This window comes from Rhipicephalus sanguineus, chromosome 1, assembly GCF_013339695.2.
Source record: "Rhipicephalus sanguineus isolate Rsan-2018 chromosome 1, BIME_Rsan_1.4, whole genome shotgun sequence".
Taxonomy (NCBI): domain Eukaryota; kingdom Metazoa; phylum Arthropoda; class Arachnida; order Ixodida; family Ixodidae; genus Rhipicephalus; species Rhipicephalus sanguineus.
In genome coordinates, this window is record NC_051176.1 from 171,517,210 (window position 1) to 171,540,956 (window position 23,747).

The 23,747-nt window shown below is 45.1% G+C and overlaps 1 protein-coding gene across 1 annotated transcript in view; it reads right to left on the reverse strand.

The window, feature by feature from the left end:
* LOC119402279 (heterogeneous nuclear ribonucleoprotein H) overlaps positions 1–23,747 on the reverse strand; it is a gene marked incomplete at its 3' end in the record, with an annotated part of 42,522 nt that overhangs the window by 15,199 nt on the left and 3,576 nt on the right. The window contains 2 exon segments of the mRNA XM_037669420.2: positions 19,891–20,029; positions 20,681–20,824. Coding sequence (XP_037525348.1) covers positions 19,891–20,029; positions 20,681–20,824 — 283 coding nt within the window.

Below are 23,747 nucleotides of genomic sequence, written 5' to 3' on the forward strand. Positions count from 1 at the left end.
ATCATTACTCTCCTAGTGATGTCATCATGATGGTGACAGTGCAAGAACTTCAACATCCTTAATTTGCATACATCCTACAACAGCCTGATGAGATTTTCTTAGCTATCTACAGGCCATCACCACTGTACATAATAGTTGGAATTTTCCTGTTCAATTTTAACAACGTAGCTGGTAACTTAGGTGAAAGTTCCATTTAACCAAAGTTTAGAGAAAGAACTGTGCAGTTTAACCTAAGTTTGTTAACTTTGGACAGCCAAAGAAAGTTGATACATCATTCCATCCATATATAGAAACCAATGTGCTTAGAAAAACCAGGAAGCAGGATAATACAGCAAAATAATGAACAAAATAATAAACATTAACAGATGCTGCCAACGTATACTGGCAGCCAAAATGGCTTGTTTCATGAATGACAATGCTAACAAGCCTCAAGGATATTTTGGCATTACTCTGTTACATGAGGTTTTGAAGAATACATCCCTATACAAAAGGACATGCAGCGCACTTGCAAGACAAAGCTTTCTCTCCAGGGCATTTCACTTTGAAGGAAACAGATGCGAGCTTTTACTTTTGTACAATTTCCAGTTATCAAACTTTCAGTCTAACTTTACGATTTCATAAATCCACAGACCCCTCTCAATATTTCACTATTTCATATATTACTGTAATCAATATTTCTAACAAACAACTACCTTGAGACCGCTCTATCTCAACAACGAACTATTATTCAGGGCATTGTATACACACAGCAAACATGTATGGACTGTGCACGTCACACAGTCACCAAAAAAAACAAAAAAAGAAAAAAGGGGGGGGGGGGCTTTCGAAATGCACCCTCTGCAATGGGAAGCAGTAATGTAGTTGCTATCCAGGATGAAATTACACAATATCAAAACAAAGTGAATTACCAAATCAGAATGCTCAGGATCCCCACAAAATACACCAAACTGAGCGTTTGTGTATGCTGCAGTATCGCTTGCATACATCGTTCATTTCCTCTGGCAGCACAATGACTGGCAAGCTGTCTTATCTGACACCACGCACATAAACCAGATCAAGCCTCACGATAATTCTATCGGAAGTATAGTGGGATCAATAAACATCGCCTTGTAAACATAACTGCAAGTGGAATGAGGCGTTCATCACAGAGGAGCCCTACCATGGGTTCAGGCATAGTGGAGACAGACTACAATAGTACTTTAACACTTTACATGGGAAAGTCATAAAGCTTTTGTATTAGTTTATTAGTTTTCCTTTTCAACGCAAGAGCTGCAGACAAGATACATCCCCAAGAGGTGCTTAACCAAAAATAATTATGGCTCAAATAACCATAAAGAAAAACACACAACATTCACTGCACTACCACCCCATTCCTTCCAAATACCCCATCTAAGAATTGGGGTGAGTGGTTGAGTAAGTAATCATGAAAAAGCAAGAAAAGACAATTGGCTTGAATGATTGTTCAGTTACTTCAAAAAGCAATAATTACCAAGCTTTTTCTGCATACTGGTAGCATCACAAATCGTAAATCAAATATAAAAGGATGATGGTTACAAAGAAACTGCTCTCGGTCAGACTTGGTGTCAGCACAAAAGACCGAAGGCATTAAGGCACCTCAAACTAGAGTGCAATATATAGGCAGAATCTGACAGCGAAATACATGCCCTCTTGCATAGCACCTTGTATAACCGAAGTATCACCACCCCAACCACTAGCCTTATCCCTTTTTCTAAACATCAACAATGCCACCAGTAGTGTCTACAGGCTATTCCAAGACAAATGTCCCAAGCATGTGTTTGACCACGAGTTCTTTTTAATACAAGATAACCAGCATTACGGAAAAAAAAAACTTTTCTGAAATATTTGAGTAGGATTTCGTGTTTGTCTATTACAATATGCCACAATATACAAGCGTTCTGAGCAAGCGTTATTTAGATGTCCAACTGAAGGTACTTAAAAATAGCGTCATATGCGCCAACCTCCACAATTCTGCCTACACATTGCACAAGTTTGTTATGAGTTGTGATGTTTGCTCTGTTATATAAGGATGCCTAAAATATATATCTCGTTAGTGTATCTAGCTGAATTAACGATTTCAGTAGTTCAGTACGGTGTGAAAATAGTTGTGGGAGTTCGCGTACAAACATTTTTACAGCGGAGCTGTTTAAGCCAGCTGTAATCAGTTCAACGCAAACAAAAATCTCCACGTCGCTATGACATCACCGTGCGTAGCCTAGCAACCGGTTGCACAGCTGTGCGCCTGCTTCGCAAGCCCATACACTGTTCCACAACCCGCCCGCTTGCCTGGACATTGCGCACAACCACTCAGTACCGCCAGACGTGATGTCACGCCCAACTCCACTTGTGTATAAAGCTGGTGCGTGGCGGCGGCGCCAGACAGAGACATGGGAAGACCTCAGAAGGTTCACACTGCCAATGAAGAAGCCACTTATTGCGAATCGTGGTGCGCTGCCAAGTGAGACCGCAAGACTCGACATAGTACAGCCGAAACGACGAGAGGTGACTATGCTTGAATGGAACTTGGCATCACTAGGCATTACTTCGTATAAATTAGCATCACTTGCCATCACTACATATGGCCAGGACCAGCCAGGAACAGATCAGCTAGGCTGTGCCTTTAGCCTTGCGCCACTAGTGCAAGCTACAGTCGGCTTATTGTTTACGTCCGCATTCCTTCCGTTACCATACCCGCATTCGGCTTGTGTGTGCTTAATTTCTTGCTCTTTTAGAAGGCTCCCAGATGTGTGTTGTTTCCCAAACACACTACAACCATATCAATACCTTGTTTTTCACCGAATCCGCTCAAGACGCACAAATTTTGGGGGAACTATTACCATACTGCGCTAAGAAGGGCACACGACAGGAAAATTTCCAGGCCCATAAGCGTGCACAGGGTTCCCCTTCGGGAGTGCAAGGGGCCATCGCCCCTCCCTATTAAGTCAATGTATGGGGTAGACTTTGCGGACCCCTCTTCTTAGGTGACTAAGGGGATAAGACTTATAAGCCCACCGTCCCCCTTGTAGAATATCAAGACTCAGACAGGCAAAGTTGATACTTGGATCTCTCTGCACATGTTCACACCTTCTACTGGGATTGCGCACTACAGTGGCAGCCCACGCTGCATGCATGGCATTTTACATTGGAGATATATATCAGTTTAGAATGCATTTTACTGCACTAAACAAGCACAATCAACTTTAAAACATATGCGGCTGCTTCATTGGCAGTTATAACATTCAATATGCCTGCAGCCACAACATGCAACACAAATTCACTGCGCTGGTCCTTGTGAACTTTTCGTCTGTGTCTTTGTGTTGCGTGCGCAATATTATCATTATGCAACCAAACCAACTAGGCCCCCTTTCTGTTTTATCACCCCATTAATGTGATATATATATTTCGAAGTGATGCAGGCGACTCAATGCAACATACAGCTAATATTTCATAAAGTGCTCGAATGAGCTTATACTTAAGTGAGATATTAATAGGTGACATACTATCAGCACATGTCTCTGTACACACACATGCACTACCACTTGTGCTACCTTGGTGTATATTTGGGAGGTAAATAAAATTTGGTTATACAGCATAACCTCATTACAACAGACTTTTATAGTGAAGAGGATTTTGGTCCGTTGTAAAGGGAGTATATAAAATCCAAGTGGTGTTACAACAGACTTTTTTGTAAACGCTGAATGGGTCTGTTATAACCGGAGAGAATTGAGAGTCACAAACACAGTCAAAGAACGGATTTATTCTTAAAGGGACACTAAAGGCAAATATTAAGTCGACATTGATTTTTGAAATAGCAGTCCAGAAACCTCGTAGTGCAACTTTAATGCCAAGGAAGTGCTTATTTTGAAATGAAATCACGTTTTAGTGGTCCGCATCGCATTAGCGCACTTCAAATCACCCGCCTGAAATCAGACTTTCATACGTCACTGCTGCCGTGCCCAACGTTGCCCGCCTTTACTGCGCAGCCACCGACACTAGTAGCAGCAGAGCGAAAGGTAGCGGGACCCACAGCAGCAACAACGGCCATCGAAGCCATCGAAGCTTGTTGCAATCGCCGCAATGTATGTGGACGGAGAACTTGACGAGACATTGGCTCGCCAAGCTGGGCTCCAATTCAGCGAGAGGGTTCATTCCGCGGCACCCAGTGAAAAGACACATCGGTTTCCTTGCTGCAGCACTGGCGTTGTGCACCATTTGGGCATCCGGCAATATCACATGCGTGCGGCATTTTGCCGAACTTTCTGTCAGAGCGACTTTCAGGAGCGCGCAAAAGACACGCGGCAGTACGTGATCCCGAAACTACCACTGAGACGCGACCGCGTGAGCGAAGCAGGGCGCCGGGCGAAGCGCAGTTCGGCGAAAACGGAACCTTTGAACCACGCACGCCGTTCCTCATGTCAACGCCACAGAGGTTCTTTTTTCCATGAATCGAACGGAAACAAACAAGCAGAATTTTATTACGTCTTTTGATGCACGGAAGGTTCTTTTTGTATTGCTGCTAGTTTGATTACTTGTGATTCATTGTAAGCAGACTCTCATACGCCATCGTGATCACTTCGAAAATGTCCCACTTGTGGCACTCATCATGTGATACATTCAGCTTAATTTCTCGGTAAGTAGGGCACTGCTGTTGATAATATTGCCGTTTTAGAAGTTGTCATACATTGAGCTTTCACTCTGACATAAATTGTTATTTGCCTTTAGTGTCCCTTTAATGGGGGACGCGTCTTTTTTGCAGCAGGGGAAAAAAAAAAAAAAATCTATTTTCTGAAAGTCACATTTTCAGTTTCTGTAGCTTTTTTTTTAATTCCAAAATTATCTTCACTGAAAACTACAAAGGCGTGCTGTAAAAAATTTGCTGCGCCTGCCAAGGTGGCAAAAATTAATGCGGAAATCACAAAAATAAAAAAAACTGCTGATATAAAAGTAATTATAGCTCCGCAACGGTGCAACCGGACGCCGCCATACTGGGCTTGTCGGAAAGAGCATTTCTCCGTACTCACATTTCCCGCTTCAGCTATCTCCTTCATTCAGAAACAAGCGCACAAAAAGCAAACGTTTGACGTTCGTTTCGAGGCCTCCGATTGGGTGCTTCTGCCAATCCGATGCTCGCTCTGGGAGAGCGTCGTCTGCTGCTTGCGCATCACGAGATCACGGCTGGCGAAAATTGCGGTGCTTACTGACGCGTTCGCACTTGTTTTGTGTTCACGGGTCCACGATCATTTAGAATATAATTAAGCTTTAGTTTGGCAGCTTCAAGCAGAAGCTCAATCAAGATATCGCACCGCACTCGTCACGAACATCGCAGACGCGCGTCTCGGACCGACTTGACGGACCCCAGTTAGAGGTTCTGCTCATCACATGGGACCCCGTGACGAAGACCATCCAGGGACAACTCTTTGTACTCACTATCATGCATGACGTACTTGAAACATCGGGCACCGCGGCCATGCACATCGCAACCGAGCTTTTGCTCGACGTCGTGGCTAGGCTTAGCTACACTCACGGCGCTCATGTACGAGCCGAATCCGAACTTTGCGGGCAAGAACATTGCGCTAGGGGGCATGCGAAAGCGAAGAAGCCATAATGTGCTCCATTGCAAGCAACGAATTACATCACCTGCTGGCTCCACGAAACCGCAGATGAGCATTTTACGCTTCGGCAGCGTACCCCCTGTCCAAGCTCACCGTGCAGCGACCGCTCGTAGCAGCGGCTAGCAGTTTCACGCGTCGGCACCCCAAAATGCAAGACCAAGCACGCTGCGCGCCGAATTTCTGTCGGCGCGGCTAGGCATAACTGGTCGCTGACAGATCGGCAGCCTTCATTCTTAAATCTGTACGTCGATATCCGGCACGCTGTTCCTGCCCCGAAAGTATGCCAAGCAATGTTTGAAACCTGAGGTTAATTTGGAATGTCCGTGGTAGAAAAGTCCGCTGTAAAGGGGTCCTGGCCCCCTTTTTGGCCTCACATTTTGGCCAATTATATCCGAATGTCCGTTGTACCAGAATCAATTGTAAACAAAGCTCAATCAATGGAACAATGGATAGGGAGGTTGGCATAATGCCGCAAATTGGTCTTTAGTATCTGAATGTCTGTTGTAAGTAGATCCGTTGTAACGAGGTTATACTGTATATAGCAATTAACAGTACTTAGCAGCATGGAAAAGATGTGTTGGACAGGCCAAGCAGCTCTGAAGATCTTACCTACTTTATTAGTACACTGCGATTACCTACACACTTCATTAGGACAGAACTACACGCACTATATACAAACACACATACAGTCAATCACACCAGAACCCTCAAATCATTTCGGAAGAGCAGCACAGCAACAATGCACCATGGTTGTTTCATTATATACACATATATACACACATACATATATACACATACCGGGTGTCCCAGCTACATTTAGCTAGGGTTAAAAAATACAATATTAGAGGCAGGCAAGTGAAATCAGTTGCAAATTGCTGACAGTCACCTTGCGCACTACAGGCAATTTTTTGTTTTGCAATTATTTAATTTGTTAACTATGATTATTTACCTTAATAGCCAAATATTGACTTTATGCAAGAAATGCGACTTGCAAAGTTCGAAAGCGTCTTCAGAAACCCCCATTGCATTGTTTGCGATAAAGAAAATCTCATGTATACCATTTTTTCCAAGCTGCAAAGAAACCAACTCGCCCAACAGTCTATTTTTCTATGCAAAGAAAGCCCGCGGAATACAAAAAGAACCATGTGACTAGCGCATTTGTGTGCAGTGCACGTGCTGCTCTCAGTCGTGGTTTGAACGAACGAAATTAGCTGCGGCCATGACTCACCAGCTCCATTACAGCAGTGCTGGTAAGTTGGCAGTGGTTTCTTGGCCTGCGTCAGCCAGTTAGCGCGCGTGACTGTGCTAGTTGTAGCGAGTGCTGGCCAAGAAACCACCGTTAACTTATCGGCCTACCGCTGCAACGGAGCCGACGAGTTGTGGTCGCAGCTGATTTCGTTTGCTCAAACAACGGCTGAGAGCAGCAGGCCCACTGCACACGAATCCGCTAGTTACATGTTTTTTTTTCGCATTTCGTGGGCTTTCCTTGCAGCTTAGAAAAAATGGTATATGTGAGACTTTATCGCAAATAATGCAATGGGGGTTTCTGAAGACTCTCTTGAACTTTACAAGTCTCATTTCTTGCCTAAAGTCAATATTTAGCAATTTAGTTAAATTCTAATTAACAAATTAATTACAAAATAAAAAATTGTAGTGCGCAAGGTGACTATCAGCAATTTGCAACTGATTTCACTCGCCTGCCTCTAATATTGCATCTTTTAACCCTTGACTAAAGATAGCTGGGACACCCGGTGTGTGGGTATGTATGTGTATATATATATATATATATATATATATATATATATATATATATATATATATATTAAAACACACACACACATGGAGTTTTTTTTTGTTTATACAGACTTTTAAAATAAAAATGTTATGACAGTCCCCTGTCTTCACACACAAGCTGTATGCTGTCACTTTAGCTGACACAGCTAAAGCGACAAATTAAGCATTAACTTTTTCATTATTGACAAGAGGGCAGTTGCTTATATGGAAAAGTTGTAGGGCACCACTATTTATGGCACATCTATTTTTTAGAGACTACAAAAGTTGTACATAACTTCAGATATTCAAAATCGAATTTTAATGGCGATGATGACGATATCTGGGGTTAACGTCCCAAAACCACGATATGATTATGAGAGACGCCATAGTGGAGGGCTCCGGAAATTTTCACCACCTGGGGTTCTTTAACGCGCACCTAAATCTAAGTACACGGGCCTCAAACATTTTCGCATCCATCGAAAACGCAGCCACCGCGGCCGGGATTCGATCCCGCGACCTTTGGGTCAGCAGTTGAGTGCCATAACTACTAGACCACGGTGGCAGGGCAATTTTAAAGGCGATATCGAAATTGACCGTGCCCGGTGCGCAGGAAACGCGGCCACTGTTACATCAGACCAGAACTACCCGTGACAATGAAGTGACGAAGTTTAACTCAAGGTGCGTTGAAGCAGAATCTGGCCAGGAAAATCTGCACCTCATCTGAAATACCTGAGTAGACCCCTTATTCTTTGTGTACGATGTGTGGTGCTTAACCTATAAACAGGCACCAAAAAACACTTCTGTCTGCCTGCAAGGCGATCCACTGGTGCGAGTGAGATGATTCGGTGCTTTCTACGACAAAATACTGCCCAGATATGGCTTCATTCAAATTTCGTCACCTCCTTTTCATGGGTAGTCCCAGACTGGTGTAACAATGGCTGCGTTTCCTGTGTTTCGTGCGTGATCAGTTTTAATATCACCATTAAATTTCAAATTTGTGTACCTTTTAAGATTTCTAAAAATGGGTATGCCTTAAAGGGACCCTGAAATGCTTTTGACGATTTTGTACAAACACACCAGGCCGGTAGAGCAAGTCCTAAGGATCATTCACAGACCTATTTAAGCTCTGTGCGTAAACTATGCAATTTATTACAAACAGGGATGGGCGAATATTCGGGCCTTTCGAATACAGTAGAACCTCGATACGTTTCCGAAAAAAAAAAAAAAAAACGCGGAAAATAAACGTATGATCCGGGAAAACGTACGATCCGAATCCAGTAAAACTTGAGGCTGACAAGGCCATATTGAGGTGCAAGGGAAAAAAACATTTATTTCTCAAGAAACATGGAGGGACTCTTCGATTTTCGTACTCCTGGCATCTCGCTGGCAGCCAGAGGTCAGCCAGCTAGTTCCGGTCCTGACCGAAAATAACGTCGTGGTCACGTGTATTGAAATCCCGAGACAACCCGAATATTGCAAAATCAAACTCTGTGGCAACCAGCGCAAGCGTAAAGAAACGCTACCACCATGTCAGCAGACGAAACTTTGCGCCGCATGAGCGTCGGTCCTTTCTGCATTGCCGCTTGGAAATATGGGGCTAGGTTTGCCGAAAAGCAGAAGTGATATTCTCGAGCATACGCATTTGGGATACGCTAACGTACGTTCGCGAGATCACGCGTGACTTGCCCCGTCTGTGAAGAAAAATCCGCCCCGCTAAAGGCTTAACAAGCTCAACTCTTCGCAGTGCACGAAACAATCGTGGTACAACGCGATATGCGAAATCTCGCGAAAGTGATAAGCGTCCCCGAAAGCGACAGCTGTTCGCGGCAATCACATACTACGTTGCATACTCGCGCTGATCAGTTTGCGTTCTGTCTTAACTTCAGACACGAGCTATGTTCGCCGCCACTCATAATCGCACCATCTCACACGGCGGAACGGGCTTTAAAGATACGCCCGGCGTAATGCCAACTGAAGGTGAAGCCCCTAAGCACCTGCACTTTGATCTGTCGAGTCCTCAAAAAGATGGCGGCGAGCGCGCATCGTCTCGTTTTGGCGTCTGATAACCAAAAACTTTCCAGATATCTTCCAGAACAAATCTTTTCTGGCAGCTTCTGACGACCCGCTGGTAGGCAGAATCGCCGACTGGAATTGCGCCGGGCGCAGCAACCCACAAACAAATGCGCTCCGGGAGAAAAGCGTGGGGGAAATTATTGGCCATATTCACTGGGCACAATGGCAACGTTGCTATGGTTACGGGTTGCGGCGTGTTGTGCAGCGGTGGCGATGCGGCGGCGGCATGTGTTTCCACGGCAAGCCGTTAGAAGATTTTGACGGCCAGTGTCGCCGCCTGCCTTCCGGTGTGTGGTTGACAGAGCGGCGATCGAGCAATTCGGAAGAGACGCGGAGGAGACAATTGTGCAAAGCAGAGAAAGCGCGGAGGGGGGAAAGGCACTGCGGAGAAGCTGCCGTCGCCGCGTGGCGGCTGTCTGCCGCTTCTCGCTTCACAAGTACACGAGAGGGCCCTTTTGCGCGCCTGAATGGGAGTTTCCGAGTACAAACGTATCATACGACCGCAGTTTTCCGCTGTGCTGAACGTTGCTACCGAATAATCGTATTTTCCGGGAACGTATTAACCGGAACGTATTACACACAGCTGTATTGGGTTATTTTTAATTTTCGCGATTTCGAGCGTAGGAGCCGGGAAATCGTAGTAAGCGGAAACGTATCAACGAGGTTCTACTGTATTCGAACGAATATTACAGTGTTCGAATTCGCTTCGATACGAATTTGGATTATTCGAAATTTCGAAGTATTCCAAATGAACGGATATATGTATACATTTCACTGCACCCCCCTGTAAAGGTGGTTTCACTGCAGCGTCTAGTTCCTGTGCCGTGAAACAACCCATCCAGGGGAAATCTGCACTGCCGCGAAGCCGCACTTCAAGGTTAAATGTACACATTTTTTAAAGTTTAAAAGCGTGTTATACAGTAAAAGCTCGTTAATTCGACTCTCGTTATTCAGAAAATCGGTTAATTCGGACACGTCATCTGGTCCCTGTAAATATATGCATCACTCTATGAGACTGGGCGCTCGTTATGTTATTTCGGACAGATTTGACCACAAATCGGATCATTCGGCGACTTTCGGGCCGCTGGCGAGGCTCGCAAACGAAAAAAGAACCATTCCCAACAAAAGTGAAGCTCAAACGCAGCATCGCCACGGACATCAATTATCGGCTTGGCTTGACTTGAGACTGGTTGAACGCAGTTTCTTCGCGCGTGATAGCGTGTGGGTTTGGTGCGGTGTCATTTTCGTTGCTTTGTTCCCGTTGGTGTGCTGCATCGTTGAACTGCCGTTTTATCGAGGAACAATTCAGTATGGCTCCTTTAGCTTGATCGTTGCTGGTGCCTTTGTGCTGACTTCTCATGTGAACGCACTCTCCGCCGATGGCAACGCCGGCGAAGCGGCCCAAGTACGAGGCCAAGGACTTCACCACCAAAGTAGAAATTTCGCGTGCCCTGAAAAATGGGCTCTCCCGGCAAGAAGTAGCTCCTGTGCCATGACATCGGCAAACAATACGACGTGAGTCTCCTGAGCGCAGTTAGCATTCTTCGCGTATGTGTGGCAGAGCACGCCTGCGCACGCCATTGTCAACTGTTTCAGGCACAGTGGCTTTGTTGTACCCCACTCCAGCGATGCCGCAGTGGCCGAAGTGTCGCCGAACGACGGTGCCGATGACGGGCAGGATTCGGAAGTGTTAGGGTACGAACACACTGGCGGCGCGGCACTCTCCCGCCCGCCGCTCACCGCTCGCTCGATGCCGCTTTTCTCTCTCTCTCCCGCGGAGCGTCAAAATCTTTCTCCCGCCGACTCGATCGCTCGGGGACCTATTTTCGCCGCTACCGCCGGCTGCCGCGCAAGCAAACCACCAATCAGCGCCTGCTTTACCTCCTCTTCCTTCTCACGCGGGCTATCGTCATAGCAACCAGACATTGTTCTCCTCACCCGCGCAACTCCTCTCCGTCTTTCTGGGAGAAATCGCGAGCCGGCAGCAAGCCGGCGGGTGCGCGCTCCTCGACATGTCCGCTCTTGTCTCGTGATTCTCGCGCCGGCAATGTGGACAGCGTGTTGCTGCTTGCCGCGCAGAGGCGCCGACGGGCGGGACGCCGCCGCGGCATGCTTCCCGTCAGTGTGCATGTACCTTTATGCCTGATGCAGTGACACTAGACGATTATATCGGCATTGATGGCGTTGCCACTGCCGGCTCTCTGACTGATGAGCAAATCGTCAAGGAAGTGATGCATGGCGACGAATCCGAAAACGATGAGCCTGAAGAGGAGCAGCCACACTATGAGCCACACAGGGCCCCTCATACTGTGAAGGAAGCCGCGGAAGCCCACGTCATCCTTAAAGAATTTTGTTTTGGCACTGCAGACAGCATGCAAGCTGCTGAGCACCTTGAAGGGCTCAGAAAAATTGTCCGTGCGAATTTCTGCTCGAAAACAAGAGACGCATCCACGATTACCTTGTAAAGTAAAGGTATGTTGAAAAACTTGCATTTTAGATGCGAAGTATCTTAAGGCCGAGCTCAATCCGGTGGTGTGCGGCGTGACCACCCTTACTGCGCATGCGCATACCCTCTCCACACACCTCTCCACTCCCCCTCCCCCTTTCCACTCTTCAAACGCGGGCTAGACATGCCGAAATTCTCTCCTGCGCAACGCCGCGATGAGCTCGAGCGCATGCGCGTCCCCTCCCCTTCTCTCTCCTCTCCTACGCTGCCCCCCTCTCGCCCGCCTGTCGACCGCGTTCCCCGCTCGCCCTGTGAGAATTAACGGCCAGGCTAGATGGAAGATACGAGGCGCGTAGCGTCCCTCTTCGTGTTCCACGACGCGAGGTCGGTAGCATGCCCAACGAACGCCAACGGAACGCGATCGTGCAAGTGCTCCGGCTTCGCATCGCCTCATGGTCCCCTAGCGGGAGATGGTGTAATTTTTTATTGTGCTTATTTCGACCATTCGATAATTCGGACATTTTTTCTGGTCCCTAGAAATCCGAATTAACGAGCTTTTACTGTATGGGCTTATATGCGATAAGTATAGTAATTTTTCAATTGTAACATATTGCACCACATATAACTTGCACCCTACTGCTATTCAAATCTTGATACTATTCAAGGCTGCTTCCACTTCATTTCAAACCAAAAAAGTGACATTCACTCATACCTAGTTCAATCCTAAAAAATATTGTGCAAGGGTCATGACAAAAACGTTCATTTTGTAGCGTGAGCTACACTTGCTTAGCCGGAGCCGATTTCGCGTGGATGGTCAAGAGCCGTGCTGCGCATGCGCGAGGATCAGTGATGTCACACAGCTGGCTCACCGGAGCCGGCATCTCACGCGCTCTCCGCCACCACCGCGCGTGGCTTGCCGCTGCTTGTCTGCACATTCGGGAGGAGTGCCGTCGTAGCAGTGGCAGACAAATTGGCGGCGGCGCGTGCGCAGACTCCGCCACCGCAGAGCGCGACTCGCCGCCACCGGTCTGCGCTTTTTAGAGGAGTGACGTCGTAGCCTTGGCAGATGTATTGGCGCCAGCGCACGTGCAGCTATTCGCCTTCGCTGTGCAGTCGCCCTCTGACATTGTGCTGGAGCCGCTTGATAGCGCCTCTGACTGGCGTTTGCAGGTGGGTAACGCCATGGAGAAGGAGAACGCAAATGGTGCTCAACGGTGCAGAAGAGCCGAGAAGCTTATCTCATCGGATCCCGAAGTAGTTGCCTGGCAATTAGTGGTTCAGCGTACGAAGAATGAACAGAAGAAGGCTAATAATCCTACACAATCTGGAAAGCTAAGAATAATCAGCTGAACCTTTGCTAACGCTACGTATATCCTGGCATAGCAGAGCTAAGCCACTGCAAATTTTTTCTTAATAATATGCGGTAAATACTATTCGAACTATTCGATTAGAAATTATTCGACCAAATCACTATTCAGCCATCCCCAATTACAAGGCTTTAAAGCTGCGAATTACCATCGATCACAGCAGCTCAGCCAAACGCGTTTTCAAGCCGCCAACTTCCAGTGTGCGTCGTATTGGAAGTGCGACGTCACGCAGGCGGCTGATCTGATTGGACCCGCAGTACACGTCACAGGTAATTTTTTTCGACATAACTGCAAACAAATGTTGTTCGTGATCTTTCAAACTCTTTATAATTTGTTTTCGTTAAAAACCAGTCACTAATAAAGCGAACACAATTGCAATTCACAACTAGGCTTCAGTACTTCCGGCGCACAGTGAACGTCAACTGCATGTGATGCCACGCGCTCCATGTTGACATGAGCTGCGCGACCAGTGTGTATCACTAGGTTTTTGTCTGACATCATGAATCGCCCTTGCTGCATTGTGGGCTGGAAGTCCAGCGATTGGCAACAAATGAAAATATGACACCGTGTGCCTTTGGAAGGCAGCAGGCGCGCCGAGTGGCTGCAGTGCATCAGACTCTCTGTATCGCATCGACGGCAGGACATACGTGTTTGCAGTCAACTTTAAGCCGGAAGACTACGCGCTCAGTTCCGTGTTTATGCAGCGACTCGGCCTCGGTGTGAAGAGGTATCCCCTCAAAGCCGACGCACTGCCGTCTTTGTTCCTTCCCGATGGAAAGGCAAGTTCACAATCTATCCAGATCGTGTGCTGTGTGTGCATAGTGCGCGGTTCGCACGTTGGCACTTGAACTTCTACGTAATCTCATTAATTATAACTATAACGACTCAGTCTCTTCAATGTAATGTGGAGATTTCGCAATAATTATATATAACAGTATGCCCCTCGCCACTTCGCAATTTCCAGCACTGACTAAAAAATGACAGGGTGCATGTGACTTGAAAACAATGCATTTGAAATTTCTGCAAAAGTGTGTACGTCGTAGGGCCAGCTGGAAATCTCCGGTTCAAGTGTGCGGCATGCAGTGTCATATATAATGAGCTCAAATAAAACCCCGCAATAGTGCAACTCCTGTGCGACAACGTTGATATAATACAGCCCGCCGAGTCTGGTGGCAGCAGATCACTGCTGCCACCCTCAGCACGAAGCGCCAGATCGTGAAATAGCGTTTCACTATATGGCGTAGCCGTATATTTCCTTATGCATTGACGTTATAGCATTGATTGATTTACGAGAGTTCGATAGTCAGTTTTGACTTCATTTCCTCCAGGACGTATAGTTTGTGTGCGAAGACGTAAGGAGCACTACTGTCATAGCACTTCAATAAAAAATATCTATCTATCTATCTATCTACACACACACACACACACACACACACACACACACACACACACACACACACACACACAAAGACGCCCTTTAAATAACTATGTTTTGTGAACCCTTCACAGGTATATGACCAAATTACAGTAAAGTACAAGAAACATATCTGACAGACTTGTAGCACCGCAGCTGTTTAGGGCTCCACACCCACAAAGTAGTTCTGCACAGCATAGTACCATGAAAAATTCACAACACAAGTGTCAGTAGTAGTTTAGTAGAGGTTATTGAGAAGGGTCTATGTTAAGCTCAAACTGTGCTTTTTTCACTCAGGTCAGTTAAAAATACTGTGCTGTTCACAACCTCTGCATGCAATAATATATGCAAAGAAATGCCACGTGTTTTTTTTAAAAACATGCACTGCCAAAATATCACAGGAGACTTTTCTGCTTAATCAAGTTCTCCTGCACAACTTGAGAACCAGCGGGACCGATGTATCGTAAAGCTGTTGGGGCAGAAACTGGAAATGCCACATAAAGTATATGGACACGCAGGTCTGCACATTGACAGAACTGAATAGGACACAAGAACTAGTAAGCACATCTCCTTGTCCACTTGTCTTTTGAAATTAATCCTCTGCAATATGCTCAGTTTATACCTTAGAGGAACCAGTTCTTTACACAGAGGAAACTACATTCTGTAGAAGAATTAAAGCTTACTATGGTCGAGGCTTGGGCTAATTGGTTCATGGTTAAACTTGGCAAAAAACAGCGCAAGATTGAGACAGGACACAAGACGAAGAAGGCACGATAACGTGCCTCCTTCGTCTTGTGTCCTGTTTCAATTTTGCGCTGCCTTTTGCCAAGTTTAGCTGTAGAAAAAATAGCACTTAACATAAAGAAAAGTAGGTTAAATTAAGCTAGACTAATCAATTATGAGCATGGGCCAGAAAGTAAATACATATGCATCAATTACATTTTAGTGCTATTTGTCTGCATTTTTTTTTTGACAAAGCTGCAAAACAAAGGGTACTTGGAGAGCAGGTATTACTGGTGTGTTCAATTTTAAGTCTTGTTTAGCAGCTTTGCCATATTACCTATTTTTAATGTAAAGTAGCCCTACAATATTAAACACATGTAGTTCATCGTTTGGTGCTGTGCCATTTCACATATAAAACAATACAGTTAGAATTTCCACAATGAAGTCATAATGCACTGCCTTGGCTCAACTAGGAAAATCAGTGAGAGAAGGGGTACAACTATGGTATCAGATGGGATGTACTAAAAATGAATCTAAATTTTGCAACACGAGCTCTCAAAATCTTCGGTAAAACCTCGCTGACAGATACTTGCTACATTTTTGCAGTTAATAAGAAATGGACGGCGACACACATTGCTGCAGTCTACTCTCATCCAGGACCATACAGGACTGACTTCTGAATAACTCATAACATTAAAAAATAGATGCTGATGTAGCCTATTGCTTGCTTTTGTCTCATACGCATGAAAAATGTTTGGCGATAAATCACCACAGTAATATTAGTTGTTGACATGGAGACCTAAAGCCACTAGGGCACTCAAACTTGGCTTTCTATTAAAGACAAACCAGAAACTAAATACAATTTCCTTGCTGGTGATTACCAGTGATTTTATTTTTTTCATTGAAAAAATTTAAAACCATGTTTGCTGAGGAGTGTTTCTGTATCAGCTTTTAGTCGTAGTGGCTTGGTAATTCACAGTAGCCTATTCTAAATCTTGAACCTGTGTGACCTGAGGCCATTGTATGCGAAGATCTCTGAGGCTTAAAAAGATAGGCTGCACCTATTCTAAAGCTCTCTTTAGTGTTTTTAAAAGTCTGCTCTTTATTTAACTTCAAAGTCTCTTTAGAAGAAGCTTTTTGCCATACTGTTGCCAGAAGAGTTATCAGACGTTAATCTTTTCGAATCATGCGTTACTTTTTCATAGCCATCTATAAAAACCTATCAACAGGGTTCAAAACTAAATATGAACTAGATTTTTTTTTAGGTGCGACACATCATGCCCTAAACAACACAGCAGTCAGGTATCTAAATGCAAAAGTGCATTAGTTATATCATAATTACTGGAAGCCCTTCAAACATTCAAGAAGGATAATGCTGCAAAGCTTTGTGCAACTGCAGACATGTACAGTAGCCTATAATCCACCTTGGTTAACTTCACAATCAACAAGTAACAGCAAGCCAGCAAATATTAGAGAGATGCTGCACAGTCAGATCAGGAAAGCCCTTATGGCCCAATACTTTATGCAACTGACACTCTGTTCAACTTATATGGACATCCAGAAATACTAAGCCCTTCAGGAAAGAAAACATGTTATGTTTTTTGAACAGAATTTTATGAGACTGCAATAGTACGGAAGGCAGTGGGAAGCTATATAAAGGTGTTCTAGCAGTGTCAGTTTAACGTGCGCTAAGTGCGAAAATATCCCACCGTCATGGCAGCACGTCACTATTTTAATCTGCAAGACCTGCATTGGACACTATAATAACCATACACAGCAAGCAAGTCGCGCAGCTAATTGTTTTCCAAATGTGCGACATTTAACACAGAACGGTAATACGATAGTGTAAACAGTACGGTATTACTGTCGCCGCTATAACGCCCTATGGTCAGCACAAACGTGGGGATTTTTTTGGTTTCAGAGACAGGTCAATTTTACTTCTTTAAAATGAGGTTTCAAATGCAAGTACAGTAGACTCCCAGCACACAGAAATCTCTTAAATGGAACAAGTGCTTCTGACAATATTGGTTTCATACTTGTATTCTGCACTCCTGTTCATTTCTCAGTAAACCGAACTCCTGTCACGCGAATTTTGAAAGGGAATTTCACTTACTTTGTTATATCCATTATTTCGTTATATGCATTTGAATAGAACAAGGTTCGAATGCACATAAACTGTGAGAAGTTTATAAAAATCCACTAAAAATTTTTAAAAATATGTTTCTGAAGCAGGGTCCCGCCTTACACCACGATCATCACACATTTGAGCAGAAGCTTACTACACCCATTTAAATAGATTTAATGGACCCGCAACCAATGTAGTCAGAACTTGATATGCTATAAAAACGCTCCCTTTTTGGAGTCATTGTGCCCCGACAATAATTGTAATCTATGTTGCATGCCTTTTCTTGCTTTAACGCTGCACGCCTGATACTTTCAAGTCATGAATGGTCTGTGCACTACCAGTGTGACATGGCATTCTTGATAGAAAAATAAGAAGTGCAGTTTTTCAAGAAAACCTAAATAGCCGCTAAACCACCCAGAGGTCAAAATTTAGTGGCTCCGCAGTTGTGCATGAGTCAACAACAAACACACAGCCGCCAGGATACTGCAAAATGGTACCGTAATAGAGTTATAGGCATTTGACGAATGAAACAGCCCCCGCTCGCTTCGCTCAGCTCGTCAGCTCTGATCTCCTTCTCTCCAAGAGCTTCTTGTCACGAATGAAAGAAGAGCAGGGAGCACGTGTATTTGCTAGCACAGGAACACGTTCTTGTGATGTCACTATCTGCGTCTTCGACAGGTGACGTCATGGCCAGCGCTAGCGATACCGGAAAGGCCCGGAGAGGAGCACAAGATGGATCCTTTTTTTTTTAATTTTGTGGTGCGCCCGTGGCGCATAGCGTTGCTGCGTTTGGCATTGTCGATTGTGACGGAATTCTTAACTTAAATGCATGTGTTCGTTTGAAATGTTAAAAAAAAAAAAAAATATCGGAGGTGGTTTTGGGGCCTTTTAAGTGAGATTATGATTATCGTTCAGAGACAAAACGACTCCCAAGGGGTGCAATTGTTTTTGGAGTGCAGAACGCGTTAACGTTTCTCGCAGGAATAGTAAAAAAAATGAGCAAAAGCCCAGAATCTGAAGTTTGTGGACTTTGGTTAAGCGTGTGCGAGTAGCAAGATAGCAAGTAAAACTTAAAAAAGCAATACGGTTCTACTGCTCAAAGGCAACTACATGGCAACGCCAGGCAAGCATTGTCCAGTTACTGTTTGAAAGGACGAGTATCAACACCTATAGGGCAAATGTTTCCTTGCGCAGGTATCTGCCACTGTTCGTACTGTACTGTTTGCAAGAAGAGAGCCTATGCCTCCAATGAAACTATTCAGTACACATGCAATCCATACACATATTCCAGGTACATATTCCAAACAAAGCACAAGTGCATTTGTTTGATATTTCAGTCTTGTCAATGATAAATAGTCCACACATTCAATCATGACCTCACTGTGCAGCAGCGTTTTCTTATGTTGAAACTTGGTCAGATGCCCTTCAGTATTTAAACAAGTAAGTTTTAGGAAATCATTAATAAAGTGTTATGAGCATAGAAATGTCTTATATGTGAAATGAACAGCATGCGACAAGCTGAACATCCTGACAGCGATATCAACTGCAGTAACTTTTACAGAAGCTTTTTTTTTTTTCCTTCTAACAGGCGAGACACAATAGAGACTGAAAGAAAAGTTGTTAGAATAATTACGCCGAATTATGCGAGATACAAACAGGAAAATGCTTTATTAAAGCACAACTTAGTGGCTAATCGATGTAAGGCTGGAGAAGTGTCTATCGGCACTAAGTTTGTTGAATATTGCGTTAACAAAGGCTCAATTTTACAACAGGAGTAGGAAAGCTAAAATGGCAGATCTTTGAGTGCTGCTTGGCTCACAATAAAATTGCAGAGAGAGACTGCAAATTCATTTAAAATCTTTTCAATGTGTAGAAATGCACACTGAACAAGGCAGAGTATACTGAAGTAAGAAAACTGCAATAGAAGTAATATAGATGTAAGATAAATGAACGACTACCTTCTGCTATAATTTCAGTCAGCAATCTTCTTCCAGACTTGACACATCCCTTTTCAAGTGCTCTAACCAAAATGTGAAACAAGAAAGCTGCATTCACACCTTTCAAACACTAGCATTGCTATCCTTTCCAAGAATTAACTTTACACAAATGCAGTTTGTTTTCACTTCAAGTTAGCTCTGCCAGATTCAGTGAAAATAGATAAAGCTAGGCAAGCAGCACTCAAGATTAACGTTTCTGAAGGAAAAAGTGCTCCAACACGCCAAAATACAAGCAGCGATAAATGAGCATGGTACACAGAATTGGCACAGGAGAGACGAGAAAAATGAAGAGAGAAATGGAGGCCCAAACGAGTTGACCGCCTGGTAGCACTCTGTTCCCACCTGTGCCCAATTTTTTCCTTGTGTTTCCCCATCGCCTTTTCAGCTATATCCCGTGTGGCAAACTGCACAAAAGCTTCCCCCGTGCTCCTCCCCTGGTAGTCGGTAGGAAGTGTAATCCCATTGGGGACAATCTCCAACCCTTCAATAAGGCCCAGAATGGGAGAAAAACACATTGTCACTCGCTCTGCTCTCGCTGCACACAAAGAGGCACACTAACTCATCAACAATGCACCACAACACGGCTGTAAATTAAGGCCACCATGCAACAATGCTCACAGCTCCATCTTAACTTCTAGCAGTCGAATTTGTTTTGCATTTCGAACATAAAAACTTTTAAAGCAACGCCATATCAGCTGCCTCACCACTAGATGCAAAGAACACTCCTCCCACAGCAGGTAATTACATCGTTACAAGATGCAAACAAGTTAAAGGACGCTTTTCTTTTCTGCTGTATACAGACCAGAACCCCCAACCCCTTAACGTCGTCAGAAAGCAGCCCAGTTCACAAAACATGCAATACATAAAGTGCCTTTCCGAGCGCTGCATAAAGGCTTACTGAAGACAAGTGACGCCCATTTCCCGGCTAAGTGCTCACTAAAAGGTACGCATTACTGGAACTTAGGTTTCAAGTGCAGGTAAGCACAATGCAGCAGTGCTTCTTCCTCCTGCCACAATGTCTCCATAATAAGCCTCTACATTTATTTGTTTCCCCAGTGATGATGCAGGCCAATCAATCACTGCCGCAGAAAAACCTCTCTCACCTAAGAGACTACTTAATGAAGAAACTTACCTGAAAAGAACTGTGCGATTTCTTCTTTGGAGCAACCAAAGGGCAGGCCTCTCAACCTGACGCAGCCATCATTGAGAGAGTCCTGTTGGTGTGCTCCACTGCGCTTCACGACCCAATCCATTTCACTGCGCTTTGATTTAAACACTGTCGACAAAAGTAAATATTTTACCAGCAATTCATAAACAATAGTCAAATAACTCCCACAGCAGTCGCCAGACAGCAATACCCTCAACTTCATGACACGATCGCTTACCCCATACACGTACAGTCGAACCCGTTTATAACGAACTCGAAAGTGTCGCGAAAAGTGGTCGTTATATCAGTAGTTCGTTGTATATGGACTCGCCCTTAAAAACGTGCGCTTTGCGGCCAAGCCGTTCTTTTTTCCTTTGTGCACTTTTATTAAAGTGCTAACAACCCCTTCGGTGACAAGCTAAGCCTTTTCGCGTCTTGAAGCGACGCCCGCTGCGTGCTCACGAGTGAATTAACCACCTTTGCAATGAGCTGACACCGTTTCACCGAAGCGCAGGTACCGCGATGTGGAGCCGATCGTCCCTGGCTAGTTGCGTGCAGCGCGTCGTTTACTCGGGTCGCGGAGTCACTGCCGGGCCGCTTGCTGTATGCCGTATGCGCGCGTTTGTATGTACGTTCTTCGTGCTTGCTTCACTCCGGATCGTGCACGGATGCGGCGACTAGCCTCTTCGGTCAACGCGGCGAAAACAAGCATTTTCCAAGCAACGCGCACCACGTCTCCGCGATGCTCTCGCGGCCCTGCACGACGATGTGCGGCGCACTTCAGTTGTCACCTAGTCAAACACGCAGTATACGCTCGCTGTCAGTGCATCGACGTTTCTCAATGCCAGCGCCGCTCAACAACAGCGAGCTACTTTCGTTTCTACAAAGCGACGCGCACTTTAAAGCGGTCTCGCACGATGCGGCGGCGGCAAACTTGCGAACGGCCATGCTCGTACCGCCGTCAATCCGCAGTGTACGGCGTACGCCACACGCGCAGCCGAGCAGATATCTACAGATGACTGTGATAAGGCTGTCGGCTATAAGGCATAACGGCACGTTTATCGACGGCCGCCACCTCGCCTTCGCTCTTTTCTGATGCTTATCCGCGAAGGCATCGCCGCAATCGCGCGGAAGTCGTAATCACCGATCGACCGGTCTCTGCCGTTACCGAAAAGACTACGACTTCTTGCGGCACATTGTGGCGTCGACGAGTTTAGGGACGCAGTGAACCTTTTTGCGATGAAAAGTTATCGCGGTTATCACTTCTTGCATTTATGCCTTCTTGCGTTCCAAGGCATTGTTTGGTTTATCGCAGGCGGTCGTATACTATAGCTACAGAGAACGGCGTCAGGAAAGGTCCCCGTGCGAAAGCTGACCACAAGGCTTCATGCTGCCTACTATTTTTTTTTTTTTTCCTCACTGCCATTCTACCACTGAAGAAACGCCTCGAAAGTGAGCGACCTCGCTCGCAGCGTCCGAAATCTGCGTGCGGTGCTCGCTGATCTGGGTATCTTGTCGCGAGTAAACGGGAGCGGGGCACGCGCGAGCGCGGGCCCCTGTCACGCTTTAGAAGGCATGCTTTAACTTTTTTTCGCTTCGTATGCGCCATATTTTTACTGCGACCGCGTCTCAAATGTTCGTTGTAAAAGTAGGAGGCTTTGAAAAATGTTCGCTATATCTGGACGCAGCTTCAATGATTAGCATAGGAAAATCGTAAGTGCACCCAAATATGGTCGTTATAACCGATAGATCGTTATATGTGGGATCGTTATAAGTGGGTTTGACTGTATTACCAAGACGAGTGAAAACCTGAATGCCTTGCAAAGCATGTTTCAGTAGAACAGATTCCCTATTCATGACTGCGTGATGAATTAGTCGCAGAAGGAGCAATATATTAATTCTGGTATACATCCGAGTGCCCCCTGAAGTGTAATGCATCTGCCAATTCTGACTGCACAAACACAATGGGACAAACCAAGCCAAGCCACAGTTGCAAAGCTTAATTTGAGTCTCGTATTGTGCCTTGTTTTACATGCTGATTAACACCTCGAGCAACTGTCGCTCAAGACCACCAAACAGCTTCAAATTGTGCCAACAATGCGAACATCTGTGTTAACAGGGGCAGTGGTACTGCACAACTGATCTGAAGAAGCCCATAATAGTGTAATTGAACCCTGTTCATTTGCTAAGGGATGGATATTTGGCGCATGTATTGATAGATGTACTTTTGTGTATGTACAGCAAAACCATGACAGTGGCTGGAATGCAAAAGTGTGCCCATTTGGGTTCATACTTGCCACGGAAATGGCACAAAGAACATGACAAGAGACCTGCCCCTTACTTGTTTCAGTTAGCAGTATGGTTTGTCCCCTCTCCTTGTGTCCTGTTATTTGTACAGTTTCAGCAGCAACGGATAGAAACCCATACTGATAGGCATGTAACAATGTATTAATGTCCTTTTAAGGCTACTTGTGGAATAAAACACTTTTTTGAGCAAATCTATTTTTCTGGACTGATATTTAACTGCACAATAATTTCTGGGGTTTCATGTGAAAAAAACCACAATGCAATTATGAAGCACACTGTAGTGGGGGACTCCATACGAATTTCCATCTTGTGCACCTAAGTACAAGCATACAACTGTTTTTTCCCCCACCGAAATGCTGCTGCCATGGCCGGGAATTGAACCTGCACCGTCGAGCTTAGCAGCATGACACCTTATGTGATATAATTAATTACAGGCAGAACTAATTTTGCAATGACAGGCTATGTTCTACTAAGCTGCTAATGAAAAGGCAGTTGTAGCAACATGATCCCCATGCATATTGGCTTTGTTGTACTTGACAAGAATGCCAATGCTACACAAGTACAGCGTTTAGTGACCAAAAAGCAGAAGGCCTTTCTCAGCACATTGTGGTGTCGGCCTCACCGCTAGTTGGGGGGGAACAAGTACCTTGACGAACACGTTCGGCTAAGGCGGTCAGGGTTTTCGCGTGTAGCACTTTTCTGAACAACACTTTCCTCGTCAATACATTTAAAAAGACTTTACTGT